Below are 17,469 nucleotides of genomic sequence, written 5' to 3' on the forward strand. Positions count from 1 at the left end.
GCTGGGATGGGTGTGGGGGGTGGATGAAGCTGGGATGGGTTTTGGGGTTGGATGGAGCTGGGATGCGTGTTTGGGATGGATAGAGCTGGGATGAGTGTAGGGGATAGATGGAGCTGGGATGGGTGTTTGGGATGGATAGAGCTGGGATGGGTGCTTGGGATGGATAGAGCTGGGATGAGTGTGGTGGATGGATGGTGCTGATATGGGATTAGGGGGAAGGATGGAGCAGGGATGGAGCTGGTATGCGTGTGGGGGATGGATGGAGCTGGTACGGGATCAGAGGGGAGGATGGAGCCAGGATGGGATTGGGGGAATGATGGAGCCGGGATGGGTTTAGTGGAGGAAGGATGGAGCCGGGATAGGAATGGGGAATGAATGGAGCCAGAATAGGATCGTGGGATGGATGGAGGCGGGATGGGATTGGGGGACGGATGGAGCTAGGACAAGATCGGGGAACAAATAGAGTTGGGATGGTATCGGGGGATGGATGGAGCCGGGATTGGATTGGGGTGGTGGATGGAGGCGGAATGGGATCTGGGTGGTGGATGGAGCCAGGATGGGATTGGAGGGAATGGATGGAGCCATCCCCTGAATTCTGTACATTACATACTCCTGCCCCCTGCATTCTGTACATTACATACTGCTACACTGTATACACAATACCGTACATTATATACTTCTCACCAAAGTCTTCATTGTCTCAACAGTTCCTGGTTGCTATGCAGTCTCTGACTATATTAATGAGGTCCTTCTTTAAGGTAGGCTTAGACAAAGCAATCAAAGGAAATTTTATGGGTACAAAGAAGCCTGGGTTTTGTTTACCCACGTGCCTTAAGCCCCTCCCACTGCTAAGCGATTGGGCACGTCCATATATTACTGCATTGCAGGTTTTGTCCCTCTTCCAGTATCCCTCATTCCGAAGTTCAAATGTTGGGAGGTATGTTTTGGGCACTGGGGGCTCTCAGGGGTTCTGGGGGTACTGTGGGCCAGAATGGTAGTTTGAAAAGCACTATGGGAACTGGAAAGCTCTGTGGGACATTAGGGGATCTGCAGCTTGCTGGAGGCCCAGAAGAAGTGAGACTAAGGACTGGTGGTTGAGAAACCACATGTCTAGAAGACAAATACCTTGTGACTCTTTAGCATCATCTGGAAGGCTGGAAGCTAGTTCACTGCCCTGTTTGCTGATATTCTCCAGAGCGACTCCCAGTTTCTCCAGCTCAGCTTGAACTTGAGAGTTTTCTTGAAGCTGTTCCCGAATCCGAGAGGGTTCCCCTCGTACAGATGTAGTGATCTGCATCCGGTCCCTGAGCCGCTCTAAGCTCTCAGACATCATATCTATCCTCTCGCTGATCTGTAGGGAAGGGTACAAAACTTGGTTGGTTACTCTATGACTATGGGGAACATGATAACCACACATACGATGGATAAGACCCAAGTTAGACAAACCAGACACTTATAGAAAGAATTCGATTTTTTTGTTGGTAGATTATTACAGAAAATTAAGAAAACTGCACATACAACTAACCTGGCTGTATCGGGGAACGGTATCCTCAAGGACGGCAGCTGCTTGGCGTACGGCCTCCCGAATGGCACAATACCGCTTCTCTGCACTCTCAAATCGCTGCTGGAATATAGAACTCTCCTCCACACACAACTCAGACAGCTTACAGGCGACTCGGTGTAGTTTGGTGACAAGTGGCTTATGTTCAGCAACCACCTCCCGTAGAGCCTGGAACAATGACCAACAAAGAGAAGTAAATAGCTCTATATTTAGGAAGTATCTAGTCTATAAACCAAAGGCTCTGGACAGATAGTTGGACGAATGGGTCTATATTTAGGATGTATCCGGTCTATAAACCATAGGCTCTGGATGGACAGTTGAATAAATGGTTCTATATTTAGGATATATCCAGTCTATAAATCAAAGGCTCTGGATGGACAGTTGGCTAAATGGTTTATATTTAGGATGTATCTGGTCTATAAACCAGAGGCTCTGCGTGGACAAGTAGATACATGGTTCTATAATTACCATGCATCTGGTCTTTAAACCAGAGGCTCTAGATGGACAGCCGGATAAATGGCTCTATATTTAGGATGTATCTGGTCTATAAATCAGAGGTTCTGGACAGACCGCTGGACAAATGGCTCTATATTCAGGATGTATCTGGTCTATAAATCAGAGGTTCTGGACAGACAGCTGGACAAATGGCTCTATATTTAGGATGTATCTGGTCTATAAATCAGAGGTTCTGGACAGACAGCTGGACAAATGGCTCTATATTCAGGATGTATCTGGTCTATTAACCTGAGGCTCTAGATGGACAGCTGGATAAATGGCTGTATATTTAGTCATGTACAGTATCTGGTCTATAAACAAGTGGCTCTGGTAAAACAGTTCTATATTTCGGATGTATCTGGTCTAAAAACCAGAAGCTCCAGATGGACAATTGGATAAATGGTTCTATATTTAGGATGTATCCGGTCTATAAATCAGAGGCTCTGGATGGACAGTTAGATAAATGGCTCTTTATTTAGAATGTATCTGGTCTATAAACCAGAGGCTCTAGATGGACAGTTGGATAAATGGCTTTATATTTAGGATGTATCTGGTCTTCAAACTGGAGGCTCTGAATTGACAGTTGGATAAATGGTTCTATATTTAGGATGTATCTGGTCTATAAACCAGAGGCTCTGGATGTGCAGTTGGAAAAATTGCTCTATATTTTAGGATGTATCTGGTCTGTAAACCAAAAGCTTTGGATGGACAGTTGGATAAACATCTCTATATTTAGGATGTATCTGGTCTTCAAACTGGAGGCTCTGCATTGACAGTTGGATAAATGGTTCTATATTTTGGATGTATCTGGTCTATAAACCAGATGCTCTGGATAGATAGTTGAAAAAATTGCTCTATATTTAAGATGTATCTTGTCTATATACCAGAGGCTCTGGATGGACAGTTGGATTAATGGTTATATATTTAGGATGTACCTGGTCAATAAACAAGAGGCCCTGGATGGACAGTTGGATAAATGGTTCTATATTTAGGATGTATCCAGTCTAAAAACCAGAGGCTCTGGATGGACCGTTAAATAAATGGCTCTATATTTAGGATGTATCTGGTCTATAAACCAGAGGCTCTGGATAGACAGTTGGATAACTGGTTCTATATTTAGGATGTATTTGTCTATAAAGAGAGGCCATGGATGGACAGTTGGATAAATGGTTCTATATTTAGGATGTATCTGGTCTATAAACCAGCATCTCTAGTTGACAGTGGTTACTAGAACACGTAGAGGGCAGAGACACAGACAGCAAACACCATAAAAAGAAAAAAAAAGTTGTGGCATTAAATGCCCTTTAGGGGCAGATTGTGGTAAGTTATGCTTCCATGGAAGTGACAGATTGTATATTGCATGTGTTGTCCTTCCAGGAAAGGGGGAGATTGCAGACTGTATGGGTTCTCCTTATATTAAGGGGGGAGATTGTATAACGTACAGCTTATCCTCTTTGAATGGGGCAGGTTGTATATTGTACAGGTTATCCTCTCAGGAAGGGGCAAGTTGTAGAACGTATATTGCATCCATGTTCCCCATCCCATATCCCTCCCATACATCAGGGGTCTCCCACTCACCTGCAGTCTCTCTTGCTGCTCCCTGAAATCTCCAGAGAGGCCTGAGTTTGAAGATCTTTGAGGAAGGTCGGACTCTGTCTCTTCTATCCAGGGAAGCAGCTCCTCCTCAGCTTCTGAAAACTGGGCGAGCATGGCGAGGGTGTGCTCCAGGGCAGCGGGCGAGGAGGTCACCTGGGCAGCTATCTGGGGACACTTCTCCTTCAAGGACTCCAGAGACACCTGCAGGGGGGGAAACAAATAAGACTAGGTTTATTAAGTGTTATTCTCATCCAAATAAAGCACACATTCCAGAAAACATCCTCTTGTGAACAACACTTTGATTTGAGGTGTCGAGAGAGTTGGCAGATGATGTAATGATTTCTTCCTCAACCAATCAGAGGAAACCTTGTATTCATTCATAAAAATACAAGGCCCCTTTTTTACAAACAAAGCAGCTGGAAATTTTATTCATCTATACCAGACCCTTATCCTAGACCCCCGCTTGACCCGTAACTGGCCACATGCCCTCAACATAGTTGGGAAGGGGATAGGTACCTTGCTAAGAGGGGAACCCCCTGGCACAGCACTCTGTCCCCATGTTGATGAGGACAAAGGTCTCTTCCCAACAACCCTGGCCCAGTGCTTTAGGGGGTCTGCCTGTGGGGGGGTCGGAATCTGGAAGCCTCTTTTAATAACAAGGGCCCCCCTAGATGCTGCCCCCTTCAATATGTAAATGAGTATAGGGTACATAGTACCTCTACTTATTCACAAAAAAAATGTAAAGTGTAAATAAAGACAGAGGCAGTTTTTGACAAATCCTTTAACCTCCCTGGCGGTATGATTCTTTCGGATTTTAGGTGCTGAAATCGGTACCATTATTTTGCATGAAATTCTTAAGAATGAGCAGCCCAAACCAACTACTATTTACATATGTTTTTTTTTACTGTGCGTTCTTCTTTATAACATCTCGGGTATGATAAAGTTTGAAACACAAAATCATAAATTATAATATAATAAAAAACTATAAATAAGTTAAAGTATGTATGTATGTATACATATATATATATATATATATATATATATATATATATATATACATAAAAAGTACAGTAAAACTGCAGGAAAGGGCACTGGGGGGGCAAACTAATGTGATTTATTTCAGTGTGTTTGGTGTGTTTTACATTTGAATTTGCCGCCAGTTCCACCCCCCTGCGAACGTCACGTCGCAGGAGATGGAAGCCGGGGCACACAGAGGATCGGGAGGAAGATCCGCCACCAGACACCGCCGGGATACATCGCTGGATCCCCGTGACAAGGTAAGTAACCCCGCTTTCAGGATCTTCCTAGCGGTACCCTGAGTGTGGCTCGGGGTTACCGCTTTTGGCACTGAAATTTAACCCCGAGCCACACTCGGGAATACCGCTAGGAAGGTTAAAGTAGAATTTGAGTCAAATACTAAAAATACCTAAACCAGCTCCCATCGGTGTTGGTGGGAGGAACAGGGCCCTGCAGTTGGTGTCACTGGGAGGAATAGTGTCCAATTATGAGTGTCAGTGGGAAGAATAGTGCCCCATTGTTGAGTAGAGTGGTAGGAATATTCCCCTGTTGGTATCAGTGACAGAAATTATGCCCCATTGTTGGTGTAGAAGGAACAGTGCCTTGTGTCAGTGGGAGGAATAGTGTCCCAGGGACTGATAAAGGCAAGCAAAGGGCCACACCCGGCCCCCAGGCCGCACTTTGGAGACCACTGCTTTAGAACATTGCTGTGCCAGTCTATGCCACAAGAGAGAGAAAAGATGGGGATAGGAGTTGGCCTTAGACATTGTCCTTCCAAACAACACCTTCATCTTAGCGGAGAAGACCAGATGAAATGAAGGCATGAAGAATGGAGGTTTTTGAGTATTTACACCCTCACCTGCAGCCGCTCCTGGGTGGCCCTTGGGCACAGGGTCAGAAGAATGTCAGCGATACCCAGCAGCCTTTCGGTAATGCCACAGTGTTGTAGAACGTCCACCGCCAGCAGCTGTAAAAGGGAGAGGAAAAGCCAGAGCTTTAGTTTAAGTGTGTACATAGAAGATAATCTGTAAAAACTCATCCCAGGCCTGCCCACCCTCCTCACCTTATGATCCCTCATCTGTGCCTGTAGGGTCTCCACATCCAGCGTGACTCGGCTCAGCTCCTCCAGACGTCTCTCAGCATCTCGAAGATGAGACAACTGAGTCAGAACAACCTGATCCAGCTAAAACCAAGATGGACAAAGTCAGGACAGTCGTACCCGGAAGGTGATTCCACATACTGGTTAATAGTCACCCACCTTTTCCCTGTCGCTGGGGCTCAGCGTGCTGCGTTCCCCATCACCTTCCCCAGTCACAGAAGACGCCACCTTCTCCATACGGCCCAGCCACAAGGAAATGTCCTCCTGGGAGGGGTCCAGGTGTTCTGTGGCTTGTAGCGTTTGTTCCGTTCTCTGAAGCATATCACCAGCGCTCTGAGCTACGATAATATACCGGACCCGCAGAGCGTCCATCTTTTCTTGGCAAAGCTGAGATTCTTCTCCTAAAAGATGGAAATATCTTATGGATATCTTACATGGAAGATATGAGATCCCACCACTCAATGATATCACACACTGTGCAAACAACAGCAACCTGCACACTCCTAAATTGCAGATTGCACCCCTCTAACACAGAGCAGCTTCCCGGTCATTTTCCTTGCTTGCCGGAGCCATCGGTAGTGGCGAAAATGATCCAATCCTTTTGCCTGATGGGAAGGAAGTCAAGTGAGAGCAAGATGGCCCCCAATCCCCCCCCCACCCCACTTACATACTCTACGCCCTTGGAGGACTGGAGCAACGTCAAACGTCACTTCCACCCAACGGCAGATCTGTTGTTGGGCACACAGGTAACCCCTTGATTGCCCCTAGATGTTAACCCCTTCCCAGCCAGTGTCATTAGTGTCAGTGTACAGTATTATCATTGATCACTGTATTAGTGTTACTAGCAGTGGCGGCCGGTGTGTTGGGGGCGCAGGGGTGCCGCCCCCCCATCCATGCGTCCGGCCCCCTAATCTGCATGCGGGGTGCTGGACATATGGAGTTTAATGGGGGGTTTTTTTTCTGAAGCATGTGATTAGAGCCAGAGGCTCTAATAGGCTTCAGTAAAGGGTGGACCCAGGGCGCAGAGCAGTGCGCCCCGGGCCCACCCATTGTGTGACAATAGCGAATGAACATTCGCTATTGTCACACAGATCCTCCTCCGTTCCTGATTGGCCGAAAGGCAAAACTTTGCCATTGGCCGAGGAGAAGGAGGACAAGGACGGGAGACGCGGGGAGACTGAGCAGAAGCCGCCGCTGGATCAGGTAAGTGAACTGGTCTATCTCTGCACGCTGTGGCACTCTGCATTGCTGGGGCCACGCTGTGGCACTCTGCATTGATTGGGGGCACGCTGTGGCACTCTGCATTAATTGGGGGCACGCTGTGTCACTCTGCATTTATGGGGGGCACGCTGTGGCACTCTGCATTGATGGGGGCACGCTGTGGCACTCTGCATTGATTGGGGGCACGCTGTGGCACTCTGCATTGATGGGGGGCATGCTGTGGCACTCTGCATTGATGGGGGTGCACGCTGTGGTCACTCTGCATTGATGGGGGGCACACTGTGGCACTCTGCATTGATGGGGGGGCAGGCTGTGGCACTTTGCATTGAAGGGGGCATGCTGTGGCACTCTGCATTGATGGGGGGCATGCTGTGGCACCCTGCATTGATGGGGGGCACGCTGTGGCACTCTGCATTGATTGGGGGCACGCTGTAGCACTCTGCATTAATTGGGGGCACGCTGTGGCACTCTGCATTTATGGGGGGCAAGCTGTGGCACTCTGCATTGATGGGGGCACTCTGCATTGATTGGGGGCATGCTGTGGCACTCTGCATTGATGGGGGGCACGCTGTGGCACTCTGCATTGATGGGGGTGCACGCTGTGGTCACTCTGCATTGATGGGGGGCACGCTGTGGCACTCTGCATTGATGGGGGGCAGGCTGTGGCACTTTGCATTGAAGGGGGGCACGCTGTGGCACTCTGCATTGATGGGGGGCATGCTGTGGCACTCTGCATTGATGGGGGGCACACTGTGGTCACTCTGCTTTGAAGGGGGCACGCTGGTCACTCATTTTTCTGTTTGCGCCCCCCCCAAAATTTTTGAGCACCAGCCGCCACTGGTTACTAGTGATGTCAGTGTCAGTAAATGACCCTCCCTGGTAGTGTCTGTTAGTGCCAGATTACCTGCCACACCATGTGTTCTGCTTATTTCTATTACAAGGGATGTTTACATTCCTTGTAATAGGAATAAATATGATCAAAATATTTTTTTCAAGGGACAGTGTAAAAATAAAAATAAAAAGTCAAATAAATAAGAAAAAATAAAAATGTAAAGCTCCCCGTCCCTCTGAGCTTGTGCGCAAAAGCGAACTCGTACGCAAGTCACACCCACATTTGTAAATGGTGTTCAAGTCACACATGTGAGGTATTGCCACAATCGTTAAAGCGAGAGCAATAATTCTAGCCCTAGACCTTCTCTCTAACTCTAAATTGGTAACCTGTAGAAATTTTTAAAGCCTCGCCTATGGAGATTTTCAAGTCCCAAAGTTTGTCGCCATTCCACGAGCGTGCGCAATTTTGAAGCACGACATGTTAGGTATCAATTTACTCAGCGTAACATTATCTTTCACATTACAGAAAAAAATTGGGCTAACTTTACTGTTTTCTTATTTTTTAATTCAAAAAGGTGTTTTTTTTTTTTTCAAAAAAAATTGTGTATGTAAGACTGCTGTGCAAATATCCTGTGACATAAAGTATTGCAATGATCTCCATTTTATTCCAGCAAAAATACTGATTTTACCTTGTAAGCAACAAGTGTCAGAAAAAGGCCTGGTACTTAAGTGGTTATTTACACTTACTGGGGTTTCTTTTATTTTTACCAAAGACATGTAGCAGCATACATTTTGGCCTACATTTATGAAGAAATTTGATTTTATTGGATATGTTTCATAACAGAAAGTAGAAAAATATTTTTAAAATTTTCATTTTTTTTTTGTTTATATAATAAAAAAATAAAACCCAGTGGTGATCAAATACCACCAAAAGAAAACCTTTTGTGTAAAAAAAAATTATATAAATTTAATATGGGTAAAGAGTTGCATGACCGAGCAATTACCTTTTAAATTAGCGCAGTGCTGAATAACAAAAAATAACCTGGTCAAGGAGGGGGTAAAACTTTCCGGACATCAAGTGGTTAATTATTATTATTTAATTCAAATTTGCTAAACCGGACAAAACCTGAAGAAAGAATCTTCCACAAAGTTGTCATTTTTTTTTTTTTTTTCTGAATGTTGCTACTTTTTTGCCATTTTGTCTATCTTTCAGTAACCTTTTTTTCTCTTCATTGGGACATCACCGCTTTCCATGTAGAACCTTATTCTGGTTCTGTTGTCCAGTATCACTGGAATTCCCTTGGACATCGCCTGCTCCAATCATTGTCCCTCTATATATAACATTATAACTGTTTATAACTCTGTAAACGGTATCTCACAAAAGTGAGTACACCCCTTACATTTTTGTAAATATTTTATTATATCTTTCCATGTGACAACACTGAAGAAATGACACTTTACTACAATGTTAAGTAGTGAGTGTACAGCTTGTATAACAGTGTAAATTTGCTGTCCCCTCAAAATAACTCAACACACAGCCATTAATGTCTAAACCGCTGGCAACAAAAGTGAGTACACCCCTAAGTGAAAATGTCTAAATTAAGTCCAATTAGCCATTTTCCCTCCCCAGTCTCGTGTGACTCGTTAGGTTTACAAAGTCTCAGGTGTGAATGGGGAGCATGTGTGTTAAATTTGGTGTTATCGCTCTCACTCTCTCATACTGGTCACATGGCACCTCATGGAAAAGAACTCTCTGAAGATCTGAAAAAAAGAATTGTTGCTCTACATAAAGATGGCCTAGGCTATAAGAAGATTGCTAAGGTCCTGAAACTGAGCTGCAGCACGGTGGCCAAGACCATACAGCGGTTTAACAGGACAGGTTCCACTCAGAATAGGCCTTGCCATGGTCAACCAAATAAGTTGAGTGCACGTGCTCAGCGTCATATCCAGAGGTTGTCTTTGGGAAATAGACTTATGAGTGCTGAAGGGGTGGGGGGTCAACCTGTCAGTGCTCAGACCATACGCCGCACACTGCATCATATTGGTCTGCATGGCTGTCATGCCAAAATGAAGCCTCTTCTAAAGATGATGCACAAGAAAGCCCGCAAACAGTTTGCTGAAGACAAGCAGACTAAGGACATAGATTACTGGAACCATGTCCTGTGATCTGATGAGACCAAGATAAACGTATTTGGTTCAGATGGTGTCAAGTGTGTGTGGCGACAACCAGGTGAGGAGTACATAGACAAGTGTGTCTTGCCTACAGCCAAGCATGGTGGTGGGAGTGTCATGGTCGGGGGCTGCATGAGTGCTGCCGGCACTGGGGAGCTACAGTTCATTGAGGGAACCATGAATGCCAACATGTACTGTGACATACTGAAGCAGAGCATGATCCTCTCCCTTCGGAGACTGGGCCGCAAGGCAGTATTCCAACATGATAACGACCCCAAACACACCTCCAAGATGACCACTGCCTTGCTAAAGAAGCTGAGGGTTAAGGAGATGGACTGGCTATGCATGTCTCCAGACCTAAACCCTATTGAGCATCTGTGGGGCATCCTCAAATGGAAGATGGAGGAGCGCAAGGTTTCTAAACATCCACCAGCTCCGTGATGTCGTCATGGAGGAGTGGAAGAGGACTCCAGTGGCAACCTGTGAGGCTCTGGTGAACTCAATGACCAAGAGGGTTAAGGCAGTGCTGGAAAATAATGGTGGCCACACAAAATATTGACACTTTGGGCCCAATTTGTACATTATCACTTAGGGGTGTACTCACTTTTGTTGCCAGCGGTTTAGACATTAATGGCTGTGTGTTGAGTTATTTTGAGGGGACAGCAAATTTACACTGTTATACAAGCTGTACACTCACTACTTTACATTGTAGCAAAGTGTCATTTCTTCAGTGTTGTCACATGAAAAGATAGAATAAAATATTTACATAAATGTGAGGGGTGTACTCACTTTTGTGAGATACTGTATAATACTTGCTGTGAGTTCTATCATGTCAAAACTCTACTGATGATTACAGGATGAACCCCTGACTTCTTACTGAATCTTCTGCCTGGAAAAGACAGCTAGCCACCCACCAGCCAATCAAAATTCCTCCCAGCAACCATTTAAAATTTTCCCAACAGTCAAAATTCCTCTCATATGCCTCTCAGCTTTCTCACAGGTCTACCTTTCCACCCAGTCAGTCCATTTACCTGATATCAGTTCCAGGATCACTTGACCCTTCTCTAGAACCTTCTCCAGATCCCCCGGCTTGCTCTGGATTTCCCTGCACAGATCCTGAAAGGAGGAAATGATTAGTAAATATGGCATGACAGTTATCAGTTGGGGGGGGGGGGGGGGGATTCAATGCCAGAAACTTCAGAATACAGATATACAGTCAAGTCCATAAATGTTGGGACATCGACACAATTCTAATCTTTTTGGCTCTATACACCCCCACAATGGATTTGAAATGAAATAAACAAGATGTGCTTTACCTGCAGACTTTCAGCTTTAATTTGAGGGGATTTACATCCAAATCAGGTGAACGGTGTAGGAATTACAACAGTTTGTATATGTGCCTCCCACTTTTTAAGGGACCAAAAGTAATGGGACAATTGGCTGCTCAGCTGTTCCATGGCCAGGTGTGTGTTATTCCCCAGAGTGAATACAGAGGGTTCACCACAAGATGTAAACCATTGGTGAGCCTCAAAAACAGGAAGGCCAGATTAGAGTTTGCCAAACAACACCTAAAACAGCCTTCACAGTTCTGGAACAACATCCTATGGACAGAGGAGACCCACTGCTGTATTTAGGCCTAGGCCGACAAGGCCTAGGCCTAGGGCGGCACTTTGTGGGGGGCGGAAAAAAAGCCGCCCCCCGCATGTAAAAATCCCCCCGATGTGCCGATAAAACCTAAAAAAAAAAAAAAAAATGGCCGCGGCCAGCCAGACATGTGCACTACGCGTGCGCCGCTGCCGTTCGGGAATACCCGTACAAGCTCGGCAATTCCCGGGCAGGCGGCGCGCGCGCGGTGACGTAATGGCGCCGGGCGGCGCCATTTTTAAATGGAAGGAGCCTCAAGGTAAGCGAAACTCCTCGGCAGCAGATGCAGGTGCTGCGGGCATAGTACAGGAGATTCTCCTGTACCATGCCCGCAGCACTGCATCTCCTGTACCATGCTGCCCACATGTACTTGTAAAGACGAAAACCAGTGTGAGATTAATTTGCCAAATGACTGGGTTCTGGCCTGCATATAAGGAATGCACTCCTGTAAAACTAGTGCAAGGTGGAAAATGTACTCCCGGTTCAAGGCACACCGTGGACTACAGCTGTACAGACCAGGCTGTTACTGACAGAGTGACACATGCTGCAGTCACTCAGACACTTGCCATTGCTACAGCTGTTATTCCCCTCTTTGCCTGTCAGTAAGGAGGGAAGGGGAGAGAGGGACAAATGACTGAACATTTCCAGGGCTATGTGCATCCACAGAGATGGCTAGAGGAAAACCCCACCCACCACCAGGGAGAGAAGAAGAAGCTGTAATGTAAAACTTTGAAGTCTGGGAAAAGAAAAAAAAACTGCTTTGAGGAGCAAGGACTTGTGGAGGACATAGTCCCCAAAGAAACTGAGCTTCTGTTGCTCTTGATATACAGATATCAGCAGATCCAGAGCTCTGCAGAAGAGGAACTGTTCCTGGGCTTGTGGCAGGGAAGTTGTTGTAGAGTAGAGTACAGATCATGTAGCTGGCTGCGGATGAGACAATTTGCTGATATTTTCTGGTCCATAGTAAAGCCACTTTCAAATATGGTGTCACTGCCTAGCTGTGGGGAGGATGTCACTGCAGCTGGTATCGCTAAACCCCAGATCAGTGGCGTAGCGTGGGGGGTGCAGGGGGGGCCGGCCGCACCGGGCGCAACATCTGGGGGGGGGCGCATCCGCAGTGTCACTCTGTCTGTCTGACTCTGACATACACAGTTCACACACTGTCTGCGGCTCCCTCCATCTTTAGGCTGGGAGATGTCCAGCGCAGCCGCCCTATGGCTGAAAATGGCGGGTCGGGGCGGGGCTGGACTGTGCCTCACCTGTCCATTGGTGTAGGGTGGGGTGGTGTTGCAAGCCAAGCCCCGCCTATGCAGCCTCTCTTCACTGCTCAGTCAGTTTAGCAGCGAGTGAGTCAGCAGCCTGGCGCTGTCACAGAGTGGGGTTTTTTTTTCTAATCACCTGATTAGAGCCAGAGGCTCTAATAGGCTTCAAAAAAGGGTGGACCCGGGGCACAGAGCAGTGCGCCATGAGCCCACCCATTGTGTGACAATAGCAAATGAAAATTTGCTATTGTCACATGGATCCTCCTCCTAGCCAATCAGGAAGCGGGTCCCAGACCTGCTTCCTGATTGGCCGAAAGGCGATCGCATGCCATTGGCCGAGGAGGAGGCGGGAGGACTCGGAGACGCGGGGAACTGAGGAAAAGCCGCCGCTGCAGGTAAGTCTCTCTGGTCTGTTTGCATTGAAAGGGGGCACGATGATCTCTCTGCATTGAAGGGGGGCACACTGGTAATTCTGCATTGAAAGGGGGCACGCTGGTTTCTCTGCATTGAAAGGGGGCACGCTGGTCATTCTGCATTGAAAGAGGGCATGCTGGTCATTCTGCATTGAAAGGGGGCATGCTGGTCATTCTGCATTGAAAGGGGGCACACTGGTCTCTCTGCATTGAAAGGGGGCACACTGGTCATTCTGCATTGAAAGGGGGCACACTAGTCTCTCTGCATTGAAAGGGGGCACACTGGTCTCTCTGCATTGAATGGGGGCACGCTGGTCATTCTGCATTGAAAGGGGGCACGCTGGTCTCTCTCCATTGAAAGGGGGCACGCTGGTCTCTCTGCATTGAATGGGGGCACGCTGGTCATTCTGCATTGAAAGGGGGTATGCTGGTCTCTCTGCATTGAAAGGGGGCACACTGGTCATTCTGCATTGAAAGGGGGAACACTGGTCATTCAAACTTGTATTTAGATGCATTTTACTTTAATTACATCAGTATTTTCATAAGAAACAATGCATGTGCTTAGGGGGTAAGGGTTTCTTTACCTAATCTAGTGGAAGAGACTTGAGTGCTAAAATCCCACGGGTTAGAGGGCGCAAATTACTTGCCTTGCCCCGGGTGCTGACAACCCATGCTACGCCACTGCCCCAGATAGAGAGCAGAGACATGTTATCATCCTATGTGACCGTGAAAGGCCGCTGGCCATACCCTCTTCTCACTACTTAAAGAAACTATATTGGCTTATGACACCAATTAGGTGCCTACACCTGGATTTCTGGGACTCTAACGCCAGATTTGAGCCCCAACTCACTGACCAGTGGGATGGGGTTTTAAAGAGGCTATCAGACTACTATTTTTACATTTCCTCTTAGTCAGGACCCCTTATAGGGATTAGGGGTCAGTCATTGGTCCCTTGTTAATTACTAAAGCCAGCCAGCCACCCAGTCCCACAGGCTTACCAGTCAGCCAGCCAGCCTGACTGACTGTACCTGCCAGCCACCCACTGGCCCTGGGCCTGTATCTGCCATCTACCAACCACACAGGGGGCCAGCCAGCCAGCAAAGGGGGCCAGCCAGCCAGCAAAGGGTGCTAGCCAGCCACCAAAGGGTGCCAGCCAACTACCCACCACAGGGTGCCGGCCAGCCACCAAAGGGTGCCACACCACCCACCCACCAAGGGGTGCCAGCCAGCCACCCACTAAAGGGTGCCAGCCAGCCACCAAAGGGTGCCAGCCACCCACCACAGGGTGCCAGCCAGACATCCACCCACCACAGGGTGCCAGCCATCCACCCACCTCAGGGTGCCAGCCAGCCACCCACCTCAGGGTGCCAGCCACCCACCCACCACAGGGTGCCAGCCAGCCAGTCAGCCACCACAGGTTGCCAGCCAGCCACCAAAGGGTGACAGCCAGCCAGCCAACTATCACAGGGTGCCAGCCACCTACCCACCACAGGGTGCCAGATGGACATTGATAGACTGTGGTTGTGGTCTGTGGTTTACAGATGACAGTGCGGGTCATAAACAGTAAGGGGTGTGGCCTTTACAGGAAGGGGTGGGATATATTTAAATTAGGGGGCGCACAAGTTTAGTCAGGCCTAGGGCAGCACAAGACCTAAATACACCACTGAGGAGACCAAGATCAACTTGTACCAGAGTGATGGGAAGAGAAGAGTATGGAGAAGGAAAGGAACTGCTCATGACCCAAAGCATACCACCTCATCAGTGAAGCATGGTGGTGGTAGTGTCATGGCGTGGGCATGTATGGCTGCCACTGGTTCTCTTCTATTTATTGATGATGTGACTGCTGACAAAAGCAGCAGGATGAATTCTGAAGTGTTTCGGGCAATATTATCTGCTCATATTCTGCCAAATGCTTCAGAACTCATTGGACGGCGCTTCACAGTGCAGATGGACAATGACCCGAAGCATACTGCGAAAGCAACCAAAGAGTTTAAGGGAAAGAAGTGGAATGTTATGCAATGGCCAAGTCAATCACCTGACCTGAATCCGATTGAGCATGCATTTCACTTGCTGAAGACAAAACTGAAGGGAAAATGCCCCAAGAACAAGCAGGAACTGAAGACAGTTGCAGTAGAGGCCTGGCAGAGCATCACCAGGGATGAAACCCAGCGTCTGGTGATGTCTATGCGTCCCACACTTCAGGTTGTAATTGACTGCAAATGATTTGCAACCAAGTATTAAAAAGTGAAAGTTTGATTTATGATTGTTAATCTGTCCCATTACTTTTGGTCCCTTAAAAAGTGGGGGGCACATATACAAACTGTTGTAATTCCTACACCGTTCCCCTGATTTAGATGTAAATACCCTCAAATTAAAGCTGAAAGTCTGCAGTTAGCACATCTTGTTTGTTTCATTTCAAATCCATTGTGGTGGTGTATAGAGCCAAAACGATTAGAATTGTGTTGATGTCCCAATATTTATGGACCTGACTGTAAATTACAGAATATACAGTAGGCCTTCCCTTCAGTCTTGCACAAGTGTACCGGCTCCTCTCCTGTACTAAGATGGCTTCCTCTGGTTTTTCACAATGTGCATTAGAAGCTTCAGCAAGTCAGATAGAGCCCACCTCATTTCCTGGCTGGAGGACATCCAGCGTCATCTATTATTTTCTAGCCCTTTTCTCCCCAACCTGCCTGTCCATGGCCTGTAGCCTGCCCCTTCTATTGGATTTTTAGCTTTTTCAATCATGGAGGCTCATTATCCATGTGGGCATTACTTAGGGTGCTTTGCGTGCAAATGAAGACTGCCTAAGAAAAGCCCACTCTTCCAGACGGACACCCCCCCCCATCAAGGCATTTTGATTATTGCATAACTCCTACCAAGAGCCAGCCCACTGCTTGCATTAGAGCGGAGGGCTCCTGAGTGGAGTACTGAGGCCGGGTGCTGTGATGATTCAGGAAACTATGTACAGCGCCCTGCTGGCCCCTCCCACCAGCCATGATCTGCCTCTGCATTGCATAGTGAAGCACAAAGACCCAGTGATGACATCACAGAGAAGCACAAAGACCCAGTGATGACATCATAGAGAAGCACAGAGACTCGGTGATGACATCACCAGATTTAAAATAACATAGGTAATGAAAATGGAAAGGTTGTATTTAATCATGTTTATGTGGGGGGGGAGGGCGGAGCCAGTTGAAGTGGTTTCCCATGGTCCGTCGGCTATCGGGGGTTCCTGGTTGTTGAGTTGTGGATTTTGTCTTTGGAGAAGCGGGAAGTACCTGGACTTCTAGATGGGCGTCTTTTATTTGGTTCATGGACCTGTTGGTTCTCCAGAGCTCCGCCAGTCGCCTCTCGGTGGCGCTCAGCCAATCATAGAAGGCGTCCAGAGATTCCTGGAAGTTCTGGGCAGCAGGGGTGATCCTCTCTAACTGGCGGTGCCTGTGAAGACAGAGGACAACCATAATCACTACAGATACTGAGAATTACACCCAGCATACAGGACAAGAGAAGTGGTGCTGTGCAGAGTCCATACAGGTCCTGACAATTCCCTGTAGGGGAGGTCTGGGCCCTGATGGATCACTATGAGCCCCTCACCCACCTCTCCTCAGCTTTATGGATCAGGTTGTCCCACCGATGCTGCAGATCCAGGAGGGGCGCTCTGTGCTCGGCCCGCTCGGCGCCCTCTATGGGAAGAGGCTGAGACGGCGATCTTCTGCCCTGCAGTACTCGCTCTATCCGAGGCCTCCTTTCCTGCAAGAGGCGCTGCAGAAGCTGCAAAGAAGAAAAGAAGATGAAGTCACCAAGACAGCAGGAGGGAAGCAATTCCTGATCATGGTCACAAAAGGGGGAATTTACTAAAACTGGAGAGTGCAAGATCTGGTGCAGCTCTGCAGGGAAATCAATCAGCTTCCAGGTTTTTCTCTTTTTTTTTTTGTCAAAGCCTAATTGTTGAAGCTAAAGTTAGAATCTGATTGGTCAAGTTGAATGCTGAGTGCTCCAGTTTTTGTAAATCTCTCCCCAAAGTGTCATTATGCCAATTCATGCCATCAGGGGGCGCTGTGCCAATACGTATTATAAGGATGCCTGGGTGTAAAGTGTCAGATGGAAGCTGCCATGCCTAGGCTCCAGGGTTGAACAGAATCCAGAGCAGTGATG

At 47.5% G+C, this 17,469-nt stretch overlaps 1 protein-coding gene across 1 annotated transcript in view; it reads right to left on the reverse strand.

The window, feature by feature from the left end:
* The window catches only part of LOC309555398 (microtubule-actin cross-linking factor 1, isoforms 6/7-like), a 191,160-nt gene that overhangs the window by 108,043 nt on the left and 65,648 nt on the right, over positions 1-17,469 (reverse strand). Inside the window, exons 5-13 of the mRNA XM_082257413.1 lie at positions 16,913-17,085; positions 16,593-16,752; positions 11,024-11,108; positions 5,928-6,169; positions 5,733-5,852; positions 5,529-5,636; positions 3,635-3,853; positions 1,526-1,729; positions 1,126-1,351 (exon numbers count right to left, since the gene is read on the reverse strand). Of these exons, the coding sequence (XP_082113539.1) occupies positions 1,126-1,351; positions 1,526-1,729; positions 3,635-3,853; positions 5,529-5,636; positions 5,733-5,852; positions 5,928-6,169; positions 11,024-11,108; positions 16,593-16,752; positions 16,913-17,085 (1,537 nt within the window). The remainder of the gene's footprint in view (positions 1-1,125; positions 1,352-1,525; positions 1,730-3,634; positions 3,854-5,528; positions 5,637-5,732; positions 5,853-5,927; positions 6,170-11,023; positions 11,109-16,592; positions 16,753-16,912; positions 17,086-17,469) is intronic.

Source organism: Pelophylax lessonae, assembly GCF_965119305.1.
Source record: "Pelophylax lessonae genome assembly, chromosome: 5".
Classification (NCBI taxonomy): Eukaryota; Metazoa; Chordata; class Amphibia; order Anura; family Ranidae; genus Pelophylax; species Pelophylax lessonae.